The sequence below is a fragment of the Cyprinus carpio genome, chromosome A3, assembly GCF_018340385.1.
Source record: "Cyprinus carpio isolate SPL01 chromosome A3, ASM1834038v1, whole genome shotgun sequence".
Lineage (NCBI taxonomy): Eukaryota > Metazoa > Chordata > Actinopteri > Cypriniformes > Cyprinidae > Cyprinus > Cyprinus carpio.
In genome coordinates, this window is record NC_056574.1 from 36733349 (window position 1) to 36752055 (window position 18707).

The following is an 18707-nucleotide window of genomic DNA, read 5'->3' on the forward strand; positions in this document are numbered from 1 at the left end:
GTGATTTTTAAAGATGTTATTTTAAACAAAATTGGAATCGAACCAAGTGCTACTTGTAAAGTTTGTAACGATGATGATGAAGGATTTTTACACTTGTTTTTATATTGCAAAGAATTGGAGAATTTTAATGGCAAATGTAAAAGTATGATTTTAAGTTTGACAGGGGAGGGTAATGAATATATTGAATGGAATAAGGTGCTGATGCTGGGTCTGGATATGCAATGTAACAACAAAAAACTTATTAATTTACTTGTGATGTTGATCAAGAGTGCAATATGGGAAAGAAGGGTGGTGGCAAAGAGAGAAAATATTTTAATGGATGTGTGGCATGTGTTTAAAAGGAAATTTGAAAAGTATGTTCATGGCCTGTATTATTATTTTTAAACAAGAAGAGAAAATTGGTGTTTTTAACAATGTTTTTACACAGGATGTCTGTAAGATCTTAAAGGACTCGGGTTTGGGAATGTCTTTTTTACATGAGTGAAAAGGACTATGTTTGCTTGGAAACTTTTTATGTAAACTTCACTGAATGTCTGCATTTCTTTTATGACTCACAGGGTTCTGTAACAAAAATTTATAATGTAAGAAATAATTGATGTATTTTTGAACTGAAATATTTTCAATTAAAAAAAAAAAAAAAAAGCGCACCCAATCTCGTCTGATCTCGGAAGCTAAGCAGGATCGGGCCTGGTTAGTACTTGGGATGGGAGACCGCCTGGGAATCCCAGGTGCTGTAAGCTTTAGTTTTTTCGTCAAAATTGATCTAATATAGTGCAAATTACGTTGGCTGATCTTTAAATAGCCCACACTTTGCAGCAGCCCTCGCTTACGGCCATACCACCCTGAGGGCGCTAGAGAGCCAACAGGAAGTGATAGGCTTGCAGTACAGAGAGAGTGGCTATTTAGGAATCCTTTTTGTTTGATTTAATTTTTTGTTTTGAAGTATTTTGGTTCTAAGATTTGACCTTTGCTTGGGACATTAGTTGCTGGAAAGTCAGTGTTGACCTTGATAAATTCCCCCCGACAGCTTAGGTTGTCTGGGGGACTTTTTAGACTTTTCTCTCCTTGAAGCATGCTGCAGATGCACACCATGGCTGCAGATAAAGAAACAAAACAAGCCATGATGAGAAAAAGTAGCAATAGGGCGAATGAAGAGGAGGAGCAAAGAAGAGCAGAAGTCAAACAAGCAGTGATCCAAAAACAACTGGAGACAAGTAAAGTCACAGGAAATCTGCGGGAAAAGGGAGAAAAAAACAGCAGAGGAGTGCAAGGAAGATCAAGAGAGAAGTACAGCAAAGAGCTGACTGTGGAGGTAGAGTTGGAGGGAACAGAAAAGATTTCAATGATGAATTTACTGAAGGGAGTAAAGAAGAGTGAGTGTGAGAAGTGATCGGCTGCAGAGTGAGAGGTGAAAGGATCTATGAACTCACAATGAAGGATGAAGAGGCAAAGAGGAAACTAATGGATGGTGTGAGAGTGAAAGGAGTGATGGTGCATGCCAGGGATATAATGAATAATGATATGGTGGTGTCTTTTATCAATTTGCCGGTGTACTTAGGAGGATGAGAAGATACTCGCCAAGCTACAGGAGTGGGTAGTACGCCCACTGTCACCAAATCAAACGTCGGGGAATATGGCCTGGAACGGATACAGTTGATGGGACACGTTTTCTTAAAAAGTTCGCTTCACGGGTAACAGGTATGCTCACTTCCATACTCCACAACGTTTGAGACTCTGAGAGGAACAGAATATTTCCGTGTCATCCATGATAGACAAGTACGTGTTTGCAGACTTTGTATCAAGCCAGGGCACATAATCAGAGAGTGCCCTGAATTAAAGTGCTTCAAGTGTAATGGAGGAGGACATTATGCAAGAGATTGTGGAGAATAGATGGGACTAGAGAGAGAGCGAGTGGATGGTCAAGAATATGGTGAAAGGAGAACAGTTTTCTGACAGAGGAGCAAGAGGAGGAAACAACTGATGTTGTGAGTGGTGGAGGGAAAGCTGGAGCTGAAGATGGTGAAAGAAGAAGCAAAATGGAATGGCGAAACAGAGCTGAAAGTTTCAGCGAAGAGGATGATGGGGAGGAGGAGATGGAGCAGTCCGAAGAGATCGAGGAAGAGGAGGAGATAGGTCAAAGCAATGTAAAAGAAAGAGGTAAAGAAGAGGAAAAGGAAAAGACTGCACAGGAACTGATGGAAAGCAGAGCGCGGAAAAAGAGAGAGACAGAGCAAAAAAAAAAAAGAAGGTCTGAAAACAAAGATTAAAAGACTGAGTGCAAAGAGGAAGTCTGAGAAGAACAGGTTGAGCAGATAAAGGAACCACGAGAATGTATGTGATGTATGTTTAAATGTGTTATTTAATTGTGCGTGTGTTCTTGGTTTTGATTTGTTTTCTTTTAGGTTACTCTCATGGCCACTGTAACTGCAATAAATATAAATGGGTTACGGGATAAAAGCAAGATGAAAAATTTATTATTTACATATAGGAGTGATATAATTTGTATACAGGAGACAAACTGAAAAGGGGATAAAGTAAAGGAGATGAGAGAAGAGTGGAGAGGGGACATATACTATAATAATGGAGCAAAAAAAGCAAGAGGTGTGGCAATATTATTTAAAAAATATAGTGTAGAAGGTATAAGAGAGGTGTATAAGGACCAGAGGGGAAGGATCTTGTTGGTTGAATTTATGTATAGAGATGTGAATTTTAGATTAATAAATATATATGTTCCAAATATAGAAGTGTACAGGAGGGAAATTCATAATGAATTAAAAAAATTAGTTTGTGGGGAAATGTATTATAGTGGGGGATTTCAATGTAAAATGTAGTAGATTGGATGTGGGCAAGGGGGTAAAATTTAGATGGGAAAAGTCGAGGGGAATGCTGATGCAGATAATGAGAGAAAAAGGGTTAATAGATGTGTGGAGGTATGAAAATCCGGAAAAAAGAGAATTTACTAGGAGGCAGTTAAGGGAAGGTATATTAAAACAGAGTAGAATAGATTTAGTGTTAGCTGAGGAGGAAATCATTAGATACATAGACGGTATAAGAAATCAGGGAAATAGTTTAAGTGATCACGGTAGTGTTAGGTTCAGAATTAACTCTTTCCCCGCCAGCATTTTTTTAAAAAGTTGCCAGCCACCGCCAGGGTTTTTGACGATTTTCGCTAAACTTTAATGGCCCACAGAATATTTTCTTCTATGAATATATGAACATGTTACATATCAAAATAAAGATCTGAGTCTCTGCTTTTAAACAAAAAAACTATTTTATTTTATCTTCATTTTTTATTTTGTTATTGCCACCTGAACATAGATAGGTTTTGTCAAAAACACAACATTCTGGACAAAAAGCTGAGAAAAAGGCATTTTCAAGAAGAATACATTCAGATGTAATTTTCATCATATATAAAACCTTCCAAAATATATTACAATTAAACATAAATCTAAAATATATAAAATTTAGGCATTGTAATTTGCTTTTGAGTGGTACACAGAGTAACATTTCCCAGGATGTAAGGGGACGCCACAACTTTTGCAGTAGAACGAGGTCTCCTTCCGCAACCCCTTACGTACACAAACTCTGCATCCTCTGGTTGGGTGTTGCTTTTTGGGAGTGGGCAGGATTGGAACAAGTTCATGAACAGCAAAACTGACATTCAGCCTGTTTTTTGGGTCAGTGTTGTATGGTGCTCTTGGAGTGTTTTCAGTAGCACTTTTCTCCCCACCACTAGCATACTCTTGGCTGGTCCATGATTTTATAACACTCTGGATGAATGAGAGAAGAGTGTTACAATTACCCTGTGGGTTTTTCGCTTTGTAAATGACAAAAGCGTTGAACTAACTGATCTGAAACAGGTACATGACAAATTTCTTTGTCCACTTGTGTGACTTCCTGATAAATGGGTAGTACACAATGTTTTGGTCTAGTTTGTCAACACCATTCATTTCATGATTGTATTCCACAATGCATGCTGGTTTTTGCTTTGCAACTTTTTATTGGTGGCCTCTCTGCCATACCTCAACACGTTCTATGTTGTTCTGATGGAATGTTGTAACCATTTTCACTGTTTGTTTGTCTCTCCATGCCAAGACCATCACATTTTCGTTGTGACGCATGATTGTTTCCCCAATCCTAAGGTCAGCATTTCTGACATCTCGAATGACCGGCGGTTCACCTCTGTTTTTTCTAATTGTCCCACATACATGGGTTTTCACATCAAGTAGGCGCTCACACAGTCGTACAGAGTTGTATAGGTTGTCCATAAACAATCTGTAACCATGACCTGCTAGGCGATCAAGAAGAGAGACAACCGTGTCTCCCAGGGTAGCGCTTTCCCCACAATAGGGCTTCATGTTAAAACAGTAGCCTGTATCAGAATCGCACAAGATGTAGGATTTTACTCCATATTTGATGGGTTCCTGGGGATTGTAGACCCTGAAAGCTAGGCACCCACGCTACAGAAACAACCCCTCATCAATGCAAATGTTTGACTTGGGCTGATACAATTTGCGGAATTTGGACACAAGGTGATCCAAGACAGGGCGGATTTTGTACAGCCTGTCAGTACAATTGTCTGGCCTTGTTGTATTATCACTGAAGTGAAGAAATCTCCATATGATTTCAAACCTGTTGCGAGGCATGACCTTGTTGAAGTAGGGGGTAGCTAACATGTCATCTGTACACCAGTACATTTCAAGTTCAGGCTTATGAATGATACCAGTGAGAAAAAGGAGGCCCATGAAAGTTTTCATTTCTGAAACTGTGACTGGCTTCCATGCATGACATCTAGCATGTTTTGAAGTGTCATCCATAGCCTGAATACACTGATCTGCATACAGGTTTGTCTGATCAATAATGTTCTGAATCAGTGCATCAGAAATGAACAACTCGGTAAAGTCTACAGGTTGTTCTGACTCAAGAGCAGCAGCATCACCGATAGGCCCAGGATTCTCAGTGAAGGGAATGTTTTTTGGCTGCCAGTTAATTTCATGCCACTCAGAATCATCAGGTTCAGTATCTTCAGCTGGATGGTTCACAGTGGACCTTGTTTGATCACCAGCAGCACCATGTCGATGTACTTGACGCATCCGGCCTCTGCCTCGCTGTGTTCTACCTGTAAATAATTATATGAATAATTGGAATTACTTTCAATAAAAAGACATAAATACACACACATATGAACACATGCACACACAAAGTGAGATATTTCAAGTCTTTATTTGTTATAACTTTGATTATGGCTTACAGCTTATGAAAACCTTTTTACAATATTCTAATTTAGAATTTGGAGTTTACATAAGCTGTAAGCCATAATCAAAAACATTATAACAAATAAAGGCTTGAAATATCTCTCTTTGCATGTAATGAGTCAATATAATATATTAGTTACACCTTTTAAGTTGAATTACTGAAATAAACTTTTGAACGATATTTTAATTTTTCGAGTTTCACCTGTAAATACATATTACAATGTGGTAAATGTGCACAAAAAGAGAAAAAAAATAGGCCATTACACGCTCATATTTATGCACACAGTCCCACATAAATGCATGCACACACACACACACACTATAATGTGTGTGTGTGTGTGTGTGTGTGTGTGTGTGTGTGTGTGTGTGTGTATATATATATATATATATATATATATATATATATATATATATATATATATTATCCAACATTGTGCATGTGCATAAAGAATAGAACACTTTCTCAAATATTTTCTTATCTTGTCTTACCTCTACACGTTCTGCCACCTGGGAAAGACGACTGAGATCTTGGCCTTGACTGTGTCCACTCACTGTCCGAAGTATCACTGTCTGAACTGTCACTGTCCACTCTTCGACACACAGGTGAACTATGTCTTCGTCCAGATCGATGGGTGAACAAACTATCTGCTGCTCGTCCATGACTAGAACTTTCTGTGACGACATGTGCATCTGTCTCACTGACTACTTCGTCCTGATCAGATTCAGAATGATCAAATAAGGAGCGATCGGACTCTGAGTCCATCAACACCTCCAGTACTTGATCAGCCGTATACCTCTTCATTTGTCCGTCAGATATTTTCCTACATTCTCGCTAACATACTCCATTCATGTTTGAGATGATCTCAGTCGGTTTCTTTGATCAAAAAGTTATGTACTCTTTCAGAGCATGCGCAAGAGTCTTCCTTACCGTATACCACCTAAAACACGGATACCCGGAAAATTCCATGTTTGGCGGGGAAGCGTTTTTACATAAAACCCGGAAAATTCCGTGTTTGGCGGGGAAAGAGTTAAGGTAGGGAGTGAGGAGGTAGGAGGAGGGATGTGGATATTGAATGCAGGGTACATTGAAGATGAAGAATATGAGATACAGATGAAGGATCTATTAAATAGGGAAAAAGAGAAGATAGATGAGTATAGAAGAGACGGTGGATTAGAGGGTAGAATAGCGGAGAGATGGGAGGAAATAAAAGACCAAATCAAGTTAATTAGTATAAAATATAGTGAGAAAAGAAGGGGAAAGATGAAGAAGGAAGAAAGGGTGCTGAGAGAAAGATTGAGAGAAGAATTAGTTAAGGCAGAAGATGAAGAAGGATACAGTATGGAAAAATATATGGAGGTTAAGATGGCACTAGAAAAATATGAGAGGGAGAAATGCAGAGGAGCGATTCTAAGAAGTAAGGCAAAATATGCATTAGAGGGTGAGAAATGTACAGGGTATTTTTAGGGCTAGAGAAAAGGAGACAAAGTAAAACATATATAAACGAAATAAATACAAAAGAGGGTAGAACAACAAAAGATTATGTAGAGATTTTGGAGAGAGTGCAAGAATTCTATGAAGAATTATATAAGAAAGGAGGAGTAGATGAGGGAAGTATAGATGGAGTTTTAGAAAGCGTAGAGAATATTCTACATAAGGAAGATGGGGAATGGTGTGATAGGGAGATAGACGAGAAGGAAGTGGAAGAGGCAATAGGGGGGTTGAAAAGTGGAAAAAGTCCAGGGAGTGATGGGATCGGTATTGAATGGTATAAAACATATAGAGAAGGGGTAGCACCGATTTTAGTCAAAGTGTTCAAGGAGATAGAAAGAACAGGGATAGTGCAAGATAGAATGGTAGAGGGAGTGATAGCTTTGGTGTATAAGAAGGGGAATAGGTTGGATATAGGGAACTACAGACCAATCAGTATATTGACTAAAGTTTTAGCGAACAGAGTAAAAAAAATGATAGGAAGTATAGTGCAACCAACACAGAGTTACAGCATACCAGGCAGGGATATAGCGGACACGATAGGGACAGTTAGGGATGTGATAGAGTACATGAAACAAGATAAGAAGGGAGGAATAGTATTAGGGAAAGATTGGAATAAAGCATTCGATAGGGTAGAACACAAATACTTATTTAGGGTATTAGAGAATTTGGATTTGGAGTAAGAATGATGGGATGGGTGAGGAGACTATATGAGAAGGCAAAAAGTCGCATAAATATAAATTGAGTGCTAACAGATAAGTTTAAGGTGGGAAGGTCAGTGAGACAGGGATGTCCCCGTCTGCATTATTGTATGCCATTTCAGTAGAGCCTCTAGCCACTCTAATCAAGAGGGATAAAAGAGTAGTTGGTATTGAGTTGCCGTATGGAGGGATGTGTACTATAAACCAATATGCGGATGACACTACATTCACAGTGAGGGAAGGAAATAGTGTAAAAAGAGTTTTAGAGATAGTGAAGTGGTATGGGAAGGCATCAGGGGCAAAAACAAATGTAGATAAATCTGAATTAATGTATATAGGGGAGGTAGAGAGAGTAGAAGTAGGGGTCAGAGTGGAGGAAAAATATATAAAAGCATTAGGGGTAAATTTAGGGGTGGAAAGCAAAGAGGCAAGAGATGTGACTTGGACCGGGGTGATTAATAAAATAAGAACAGTAAGTGCAGCATGGAAAGGGAGGAAATTAAGATTAAATGGGAAGGTAATAGTAGTAAATAGTCTGTTGTTGTCAGTATGTGTGTATGTAATGAGTGTAATGGAAATGCCAGGGTGGGTGATGAATGAATTGAATAAAATTGTATTTAAGTTTATATGGGAGGGAAAAGGGGTGAAAATTGCACAGAGAACATTGGTGGGTAAGAGATGGGAAGGGGGCTTAAACTTGATGGACCTAGAAATAAAAAGGGCTGCGATGAGAATAAAAACGGTGATAAAATATATGGGAGGGGCGATGGGATTATGGTTGGAAGGAATTCTTAAGGAAATATATTGATGACGTGGGAGGAATAGGGGATAATGGTTGGTATATGGGCTTTAAGCAATCAATGACCGGAGGAATACCAGAAATATATCGGGAAGTATTAGAGGCATGGAGGCAGTTCCTGCCAAAAATAGAGTATGAGTGTGAAGACATACATGTGATTAAAAATCTACCACTGCTTCTTAATGAAAAAATTAAATATAAAAATAAAACATTGTATGAATGTAAATTTATAGAAGGGGGCATAAAACAAGTAAAGGACATTTTGTACGAAGTTATTCCAGGATTTCTCAGAAATAACTGCATTTATGATTCTGTGTGTGATCTGGAAGGAATGGAGAACAGAGAGGTATTCCAGATTACGATGATCGGTGATGACTTGAAATTGGTGATTAGCTCCCTCCAGCCAATGCCTCCACTCTTCCAAGGCAAGCTTGATAGCAAGCAGTTCCCGATTCCCGATGTCATAGTTCCGCTCCGCCGGGGACAGCTTCTTGGAGAAGAAGGCACATGGATGGAGTCTGGAAGGTTCACCCTGCTGCTGGGAGAGGACCGCTCCCACCCCAGTAGAAGATGCGTCAACCTCGACGACAAATGGCAGATCTGGATTAGGATGGACGAGGATGGGAGCGGTTAAGAAGGCGTCCTTAAGTTGTTGGAAGGCTTGGATGGCTTCGGAGGAGAAGGACAGAGACTGGGGCTGGCCTTTCAAGGAAGAGGTCAGGGGAGCACTGATAATACTGTAGTTGTTGATGAATCTTCTGTAAAAGTTGGCAAATCCGAGGAATCTTTGAAGCTCTTTCACCGTAGTGGGCTGCGGCCAGTTCCAGATGGTATCCACCTTCCTCTGGTCCATTTGCACTCCATGCTGATCGATGATATAGCCCAGGAACTGCACTGATGTGGTGTTAAATTCACACTTCTCCAATTTCAAGTACAACTGATGGGCTCTCAGTTTCTCCAGGACCAGAGTGACATGGCGTCTGTGTTCCAGAAGTGACGATGAGTAGATGAGGATATCATCCAAGTAAACCACGATAAATCTATTGAGATACTCTCTGAACACTTCGTTCATATAGCTTTGAAAGACTGCAGGGGCGTTGGATAAACCAAAAGGCATCACCCTGTACTCATAGTGGCCGGAGGGTGTGACGAAAGCAGTCTTCCACTCGTCACCCCGACGAATACGGATCAAGTTGTATGCGCTGCGCAGGTCCAACTTGGTGAATATACGTACCCCACGTAGTTGTTTCAGGGCTGCTGGGACCAAAGGAAGGGGATAGCTAAATTTGACTGTTTGGGAGTTGAGATGGCGGTAATCAATACATGGTCTCAAGCCTCCATCCTTCTTAGCCACAAAGAAGAAGCTGGAAGCGGCAGGGGAAGCAGATGGTCGGATGAACTGTTGGTGAAGGGCTTCTTCCACATACTCCTCCATGGCCTTCTGTTCCGGGATGGAGAGAGGGTAGATACGGCCTTTAGGTAGAGTGGCTCCAGGTAGCAGGTCGATGGCGCAGTCCCATGGCCGATGAGGTGGTAACTTGGTAGCCAACTGCTTGCTGAACACATCCTGGAACACCCTGTACTCAGCAGGAATCTCTACTTGCTGCTGGACTTCTGGACTCTCCACTGAAGTCGAACAGACTGGAAGTTTGGGTTTTCGCATGGAAGACGAAGAGGAGGGAGGAAATAGGGCTCTCGGGTTCCTCTTGACCGGAGCTAGGCAGGTATGAGTACAGTTTTCTCCTCAACGAAGGACCTCCCCGGATTTCCAGTCAATGGTGGGTTGATGTTGGACCAACCAGGGGCGTCCCAGGATGAGCTCAGCAGTAGACTCCTCCAGCACCAAGAATGAGATGTCCTCTGCGTGTAGACAACCAATGCGAAGCGTTAATGTGGGAGAAACATGACTGATTCGACCTCGACCCAGCGGTTTTCCTTGAATGGTTTGGATTCTGAGTTCTTGAGAATTACGGTGCTTGCGGACGTTCAGTTTTTGGAGGAGCTGGGTTGAAATGAAGTTCCCCGATGAACCAGAGTTGAGGAGGGCTTGCGCTGAGACACAGACATGAGAGGTTAACAGATAAACCATGGTCCGGTTTAAGGATTCAACTTTAGGAGGGATCTGAATGGAGCTTACCGCTGGTCGTTGAGGTCGAACAGGGCAGGAGCAGATGAGATGGTTGTCGCCCCCGCAGTACAGACAAAGGTGAAGCTGGATGCGACGCTGACGCTCCGAAGGAGTGAGATGGGTGGAGTCCACTTGCATGGGTTCAGGTGCTGGAGGAGAAGCAATGGGAGCCGAGAACGGAGGACTGACAGTGGTAGACGGATTGTCACAGGCAGATAAGCGTTGAGATACTCGAATGGTCTTTTGAATAAGGTTCTCAATTCCCATGGAGTCATCATAAACTACCAGCAGCTGACGGATGTTTGGATTCAGGCCATGGCGGAAAGCAGTAATCAGGGAAAGTTGTGTCTGCTCAATTGTGCTCCTACCTGCAAAAAAATTCTCTCTATGAAGAATTTCAGTCGGGTTTCAGGCCCCATCATAGCACAGAAACTGCACTTGTTAAAATTACAAATGACTTGCTTCTTGCATCAGACCAAGGCTGCATCTCATTGCTAGTTTTACTTGATCTTAGTGCTGTGTTCGACACCATAGATCACGACATACTCATAGATAGATTACAAAACTATACAGGTATCCAAGGGCAGGCTTTAAGATGGTTTAGATCCTACCTGTCCGATCGCTACCACTTTGTTTATCTAAATGGGGAGTCATCTCATTTATCACCAGTAAAATATGGAGTACCACAAGGATCTGTCCTAGGTCCTCTGCTATTTTCAACATACATGTTGCCCCTTGGTAATATCATTAGAAAATACGGGATTAGTTTCCACCTGTTATGCTGATGATACTCAACTATATATCTCAACAAGACCAGATGAAACTTCAAAACTATCTAAGCTAACAGAGTGTGTTAAAAAATGTAAAAGATTGGATGACCAATAATTTTCTCCTATTAAATTCAGATAAGACAGAGATATTACTTATTGGACCAGAAAACATTACACAGGAATCTCGTAGATTACAATTTGCAATTAGACGGATGTACTGTTACTTCCTCATACTGTCAAAAATCTGGGTGTTATATTAGACAGTAACTTGTCTTTTGAAAATCATATTTCCCATGTTACAAAAACAGCATTCTTCCATTTTAGAAACATTGCCAAGCTACGAAACATGTTACCTGTTCCTGATGCAGAAAAGCTAGTTCATGCATTCATGACCTCTAGACTAGACTATTGTAATGCACTGCTAGGTGGTTGTCCTGCATCCTCAATAAACAAGCTACAGGTAGTCCAAAATGCAGCGGCTAAAGTCCTTACCAGGTCAAGAAAATATGATCATATTACCCCAATTTTACAGTCTCTGCACTGGCTACCTATTAATTTCCGTATCAGTTGCAAAATATTATTACTTACTTATAAGGCCCTTAATGGCTTAGCTCCTGCGTACCTAACTAGTCTTCTACCAGCTACAATCAATCACGCTCCCTAAGGTCACAAAACGCTGGACTTTTGATAGTACCTAGGATAGCAAAGTCCACTAAAGGAGGTAGAGCTCTTTTCGCATTTGGCTCCCAAACTCTGGAATAGCCTTCCTGATAACGTTCGGGGTTCAGACACACTTCCTCTGTTTAAATCTAGATTAAAAACACACCTCTTTGGCCAAGTATGCATTCAAATAATGCATCTCATAATTTTGGACTGTAGTTATATCTGATCAAATTTGCATTATTATTCTTTAACTTGGGTTAAACTAATTAATTTTACTTGGCTGGAACAGCAGCTACGCTAATTATGTCTCTATTTGTTTCTCTGTTTTGCCACAGGATTTACATCCCGTGGTAACTAGGATTTACACAAGCTCCAGTCTGGATCCAGAACACCTGAGAAGAGATGATGCCAACCCCTCAGAGGACCTCAGATGATGCTAACCCAGAGACAACATACAGAACTACCAGATTTTGCTCTAAGTTTGATTGCATAATTGCTGTTAATAGTGTTAATTATCTGTTTGTTTACGTCTTTTATTGATTTTTCTGAACATTTCTGCCGTATACACATAAACTGACAGTCACCACTGATAAACTACTACTAAATATTGTAGAAACTTAATTTTCTGTAAAGTTGCTTTGCAATGATTTGTATCGTAAAAAGCGCTATACAAATAAACTTGAATTGAATTGAATTCCCCACAGGCTCTGTAGGATTCTGCATCTTCGGTCTGGTCTTCTGTCACGGATGAGACAGGAGGCAGACAAGGTGGTGAGTCGAATAGCTTTATTAACAGAATGCTCCGAACCAGATGGAGAATATCAGAACGAACAGGATGATGAGAACCAATGTCGACTTAACTGAAGAGTCTCTGATCACAGGAAGTGGGTGAAGGATCACAGGAGGAGGACTGAAGACCGATCTTTGGGAGATGACTGGCGGGTGGCGGATTCTCAGGTGAGTGTAGGGAATAGAGTCTGTATTCCATGAGATGACGAGACCAGACGAAGACTGAAGGGTGAGAGTGGACATATAAAGGTGAGCAGTGATGAGGGATAGCAGATGGCGGTGATAAGGATGAAAAGCTGCAGGTGCTGATATTTAATATTCCGGGGATAACGAGCAAGTGGGAGGAGGGAGTGATGATGAGGACAGTGTTGATGGTGGAACCCTGACATTAACGAGGTACAGCCTGTGTGTAGATTATGGTGCAAAAAATGCAATATAAAGTATCAAAATAAAAAAAATCTTATCATTGTAAAAATCAGTCTCAAAATTTCCTCTTCTTGCTCTCCCTTAAGTTATGGACATCAGTAATGTGCATAATCTTGCTTATAACTGTGTACAGGATCTATGTTTAAATTTCATGGTATAGCCCAATTGAGCTTCTTGTAATGCATTTTCCAGCTTTCCCTTCATGTAAATGAAATTTGGCATATTTACTGTATATGACAACATGGCATTAAATATATACATGCAATAATATTTTGGTGCATTATTGTTCCAAATATCATAGATCTAACTTGTTACAGTAATCATATGTAGTTTTTTATTCAATCAATCATATATATATATATATATATATATATATATATATATATATATATATATATATATAAGTAGTATATATTTATATATGTATATATATATATATATATATATATATATATATATATATATATAAGTAGTATATATATATATATATATATATATATATACATACCAGGACCGAACAAATCAATCAATCCACTTTTATTTATGTAGCACATTTAAAAACAACACGTTGGCCAAAGTGCTTTACATACCAGGACCGAACAAATTCATACAATGTAGGACACAGTATATTTCTCTCAACTTAAACGATCAAATTATCATCATCCTGGTGTTTATATCAAATATTATACAGGATATTAAAATAAATATTTAAAACGTTTTTGGGTGTTATATGCACCCCAAATCAGTTAATGCTGATTTTAGATAACATTCTGTAAGACAGATACAACATGTTTAACAGAATTGTCAGATCCATCAAATCATTCATTAGACTAAATAAATGATTGGAATGATTAAAACTAATAACTCATGAGTTTGTAAATCTTGATAATTGATTAATAAAAAAAAACTTCAATATCTACTATTTTTTAAATTAATAATTACATTTTATTTTAAGAGCAATGTACCCATGGTGCACTTCTTTGTGCAGTAAACACTGACATACATTGGATGCAAACACAATATATTTTTTATAGTTATCTGTGTGTGAATATAACATTTTGAGTATTTAAAAATATATTTTGGACTACATTTTATTTAATTTGGACAAGTACAATAAGTACTTATAGTAAGTTGAGTAAGTTAAATCACAAGTCAAAAAAAAAATACACACTGAATGTAAACTGCATAACTGGATCTTTTAAGTGTAGACAGCTCCATTGATCTAAATCATGAGAGTAGTTTTGTTAGATGTGTAATTAGCCATGTGGAATTTATTAGGTTATTGTTCAAAGACACACTGGCATCGAGTAGTTACAGAACAGTTGACACAATCAACACCGACAGACAAACAAGCCTTCTGATCTAATTGCTCTATGTGACATTAAAAGGCAAAGTCTGATTCACATTCCACATTTTTTTTGGATAAAAAAAGAGCTGTGAAAAAGAGCTGAAAAACAAAAGGAAACATTATCAAAAAATAAAATGCTATATATCAATTGCTAAAAAAAAAGAATGTTTAAAGACTTTCTTACATTTTGAACTTATTTCATTAATCAGTGCTACGAATTTGGACATCTTCTGTGTCATGACCGTCCAGTGCTGTTTTTGGACATCATCTGTGTCATGACCGTCCAGTGCTGTTTCATCTCCTTACAAATTAGACCTCTCTCTTCCTGAAGGTGTCTCACTGCCATCACCTTGTCAAACACCTTCCTCTTGGGGAGAAATGGAGCCGATTCTGGTTGACAAAACAAAAAAGTCATTATATGCAGTGCCTGCTCATTAAAAAATCAGCGTCATAGACTTGTCTTATAGAATATGACTTTTCAACTCTGTTCCTGGTCAAGTTCTTCAGGATTGCTTGATTATTACAGGCAGTTGTGTTTAATTAGGGTTGGAATTGAATAATGCTGGTGGTGGACCTCTGGGAACATAATTGAATTGCTCTGTTATTTAGAACATACCAGTACTGCTAGGGATTTGCCAAGGCCAAGCAACAGTTTCAGCTGTGAAGAAGTCTTCAACTGAGCCAAGCTTCTGGGATGGATCTGCTATGCTGTTGTACTCTTCCACTGCAGCAACTAGCTTCTTTTTCTCTTCACTCCTTCTGAGGAGCAAAGAATGGCGCCGCTTTTTGCTTTTGTTTTTATTATTATTTTTAGGCATTACAGCACTCTTTTAGCTACTCAAAAAAAAAAAAACATATATAATGTAACACCTCATGTTTGTGTTTCACCTGTTTGACTGTACAGACGCTGTGTACGCCTTTTGATGCTGACTGTTAGACCTTCTACATCTGAAACCCACCACCACTCCCATGTCGGTCACTTTCTACACAAGAAAATGCAAAAGCATCTATATATATTACCTGCCAATGATAAGAATAATTACAAAGCAAATCAAAATAATACCTTCTACCCATTGTTGAACATCTGAAACCCACTGATGAACACAATCTTCATGCAGTGAACGCTCTGTCTTCAGTTCTTCCAAGCTGTGTTGCTGCATTTGCAGAGCCTTCTGAGTCTACAAAATAAAAAGTCAAATTTAAAATGTCCAGCATTCAAAAGTGCAGTAAGTGATTTCTGAGAAACACTGTGGAGATTTAAAATCAAGCCAAACAAACACAGCACTCCCTTCATTGCTCTTTTTCCAGTGATATTCCCTTCTTTTGTAATGTCTCTCAGCTATCTCTCTTCCAACAGTCTTTTTTTTTTTTTTCAAATCTCCCTCTTTCTCATCTCCATCTAGAGTGTTCCCGTCCCCTACTGCCTTTTGGCTTCAATAGTGTTGTGGTGCTCAGACTGATCCACTTTCAACAGTGTTTTTCAAAAATTGCTTAAAGCACTAATAGATAGGAATCAATTAGTAAAACCTACAAATCCCAACTGCAGTATTTGACTGAGAAGAAAGTTATACCTTTACATATCTGTTAACCAGAGCTTGTCCCAAATGTGTGCTCGGCCTATAACAGAAATATAAGAAAATGTAATGAGAGATGTGTATATAACAAAAGTCATTCTGCATTAATCATACCTTATTCAACATACCTGATTTTGACATGTATTTGCTTGTAACAGCAGTTCTAGATAGGAAGCTGTTCACCTGCTCCACTTCCTCACCAATAGTTGACCCAGCTCCTTCCTGGTAGGCCCCACTATACTTCACACTATACTTAAAACTTATACTTAAGTTTTCAAATCCGACAAAAACAATGCACTCAAATTTTTAATTTTTTTATATTATTTCTTATAATAACATACTTAAAACACATGGCAATATACCTCACATTTCCAAGAGTGTGCTTTGGCATGCATCACTGACAGAAAAGGATGCATGTTCAGTAAAGACTGCAGCTCGGGGAAGTGCTTAGAAATACGCTGGAGATATGGGAAGTATTTTCAGGCTACATCTGAACAGCAGAATTTGATGCTCCCTTGTGACATGTCTGCAAGTTTTTTCTGCAGAAAAAAGGGGTAAGCAAAAATTTCCCCTCGAAACATATTTAAGGCCGTAAGGAGAACGCCATGACGACAGACAGCAATCTCTAATCCCTCCTCATCCAGTTTGGTGCTTGATTTCTTGGCCAATTCTTTTGCTGCTGTCCAGTGTGATGCACCATATAATCCTCTTCCAAACACCTAGATCATATAAATTATATAAATTATTAAAAAGCTCAAAAGATACACCGCTAAATAGACCACTCTAATTGTGACAGAACTAAACACCTGATCAACAAAAAACGATAAAATATGTACAGAACATTGACATGAACTTTTGCAAGATAAGTTTATAGATTTCTCAAAAAGTATTAATGCTTCAAACAAACAAATCTATCCCACCATGTGTTGTACATTTTTACTGTTAACTGTTATATTATGTTCTTAAACTACACAATCTCCAACTACTTCAGTGCAAGCTAATTTCAAAACAATGAACACAAACATCTTAAGTAGTCATAATGTAAAACATATGTTTTCAGAGGGCATCATATTGATATCTTCTGGATCTGTTTAATTGTTTTCTAAGCAATACATTTTACTTTAAGGAATGTGTAAAATTGTTTGAGAAAAGCTGTGAAATCAAGTTAACCAGTAATATTTGTCAATCATAATACTTACGTGATACTGTCACTGTTTTTGCGGACATAGTCCACAAATTCAGACACCTCCACATCGCTCTGTATAAAAGGTTGGTTAAGTAATTCCCTTTTCTCTGTGCTATTGAGGAAAACATTCAGAATTTATATTAACACATCATTCAAAATGAAGAAAATCACTTTAATTTACAAACAAATAAGTACCTTGCTTTGTTTTTAAAGCGATAGTGTTGGCGATTGCCATCAACAGATACAGCTAGCATGTCCGGAGTGCATGCTGGACAAGTAAAAACTCCTCCTGACACATCTTTTCCACTGCTTATCTTGCTGCAACCCATTCATTGAAACTGCAGCTGAAGGCAATGGCTGATATTTTTCCACTCTGAAATGAAGAACAGGTAATACTGGTGTTTTACTGGGTGATATTTCTGTATATGTTTGATTATATGTAGTATTGAAAGTACTCATATTCTTTTAAATTAATCTCCAAAGAGTTAAAGGGATAGTCATAAAGGATAATCTGTTTAACATTTCAGTTAAGGCTAGTGTAAAGACCATTGTCATGTAAAGTTAGCATAGTCTACAGAGGGAAGAAACAAGGACTGTCCCATTACTGCAATCACAAATATGGGCAGGTATTTCTACAGGCAGCAGTCGAACTGTGCAACAAAGAAGTTATATTTAAAAACATGATATGTTAAGAGCACAATAAAACAACAACACAACTAAGAATAAAATTATCTTACCAAGATGTTTAACAGAAATTTGACCAGCTGCCTGGAAGAATCCTGTTGATGGAGGTAAAGGTTGTACAAAACCTGAGACAAGTGAATCCCTATTAAGGAGAACAAAGAAGCTACCATTCCATTTCTCATCACATTCTGCACAGAGGAAAGGGTAAGGGAGGCAGTCCCTACAACGCACAACAGATGCATTTGATCTGCACTGTTGGCAGGATGAGGAACTTGCATCTTCTCCTTTCAAAATGTTCTCCACAAGAGAAGATCTAGCTTCTTTCCATCTCTCCTCCCTCATTTCAGTTCTAATGGCCCAGTCATTAGATACAGACCGAGGTTGATGATCTTGAATTGGCACAACATTAGCATCATCTTCCTTAGATACTATTCTTGAAGAGCTAAAGAGGCTGTTGGACATTAAGTTAAATTCATAAACGTACGGTAAACATATTTTTAAAAAAGTCAAGATTTACATGTGAGCAGTATATAACTGTGCATGCACTCAAAAGTCTAATGATGAAATTATTCACATTTATATAAAAAAGTCAATTCAAATATCAATCATAAAGCAATATTTTTTTCTGTGTATACCAGCTGTCTCTGAGGCATTTGCAGGGCCACCATTCAAGTCATCTTCCATAACAAGTGGACCTGCTAAAAAAAATGTGAGAAGGAAATAAACACAAAAGAGATACACATACACACAATACATACAAATTTTGATGTAAACATTACCAGATATATTGTTGTGGTCTCTTTTTAATACTATTTACAAAACAGAAGTACAATTTGACATCATTTTCAATACTGCATAGCAAACAATTAAGAAAAAAATGTAAAAAAAAAAAAAA

At 38.6% G+C, this 18707-nt stretch overlaps 1 protein-coding gene and 1 long non-coding RNA gene across 2 annotated transcripts; both read right to left on the bottom strand.

Annotated features, from left to right (window-relative positions):
• Nucleotides 1–3404: 3404 nt before the first annotated feature.
• On the bottom strand, nucleotides 3405–6188 carry LOC122138517 (piggyBac transposable element-derived protein 4-like). Its single transcript, XM_042731770.1, has 2 exons — nucleotides 5745–6188; nucleotides 3405–5119 (listed from the first exon to the last, which is right to left on the bottom strand). Exons 1-2 carry the CDS (start codon nucleotides 6055–6057, stop codon nucleotides 4461–4463), a joined length of 972 nt encoding a protein of 323 aa, XP_042587704.1. The 5' UTR covers nucleotides 6058–6188; the 3' UTR covers nucleotides 3405–4460.
• A 9137-nt stretch (nucleotides 6189–15325) lies between these two features.
• LOC122138534 lies at nucleotides 15326–17233 on the bottom strand. Its single transcript, XR_006155655.1, has 4 exons — nucleotides 17142–17233; nucleotides 15940–16661; nucleotides 15432–15546; nucleotides 15326–15351 (listed from the first exon to the last, which is right to left on the bottom strand). It is a non-coding gene; the product is annotated as an uncharacterized LOC122138534 (long non-coding RNA).
• Between the last annotated feature and the right edge of the window lie 1474 nt (nucleotides 17234–18707).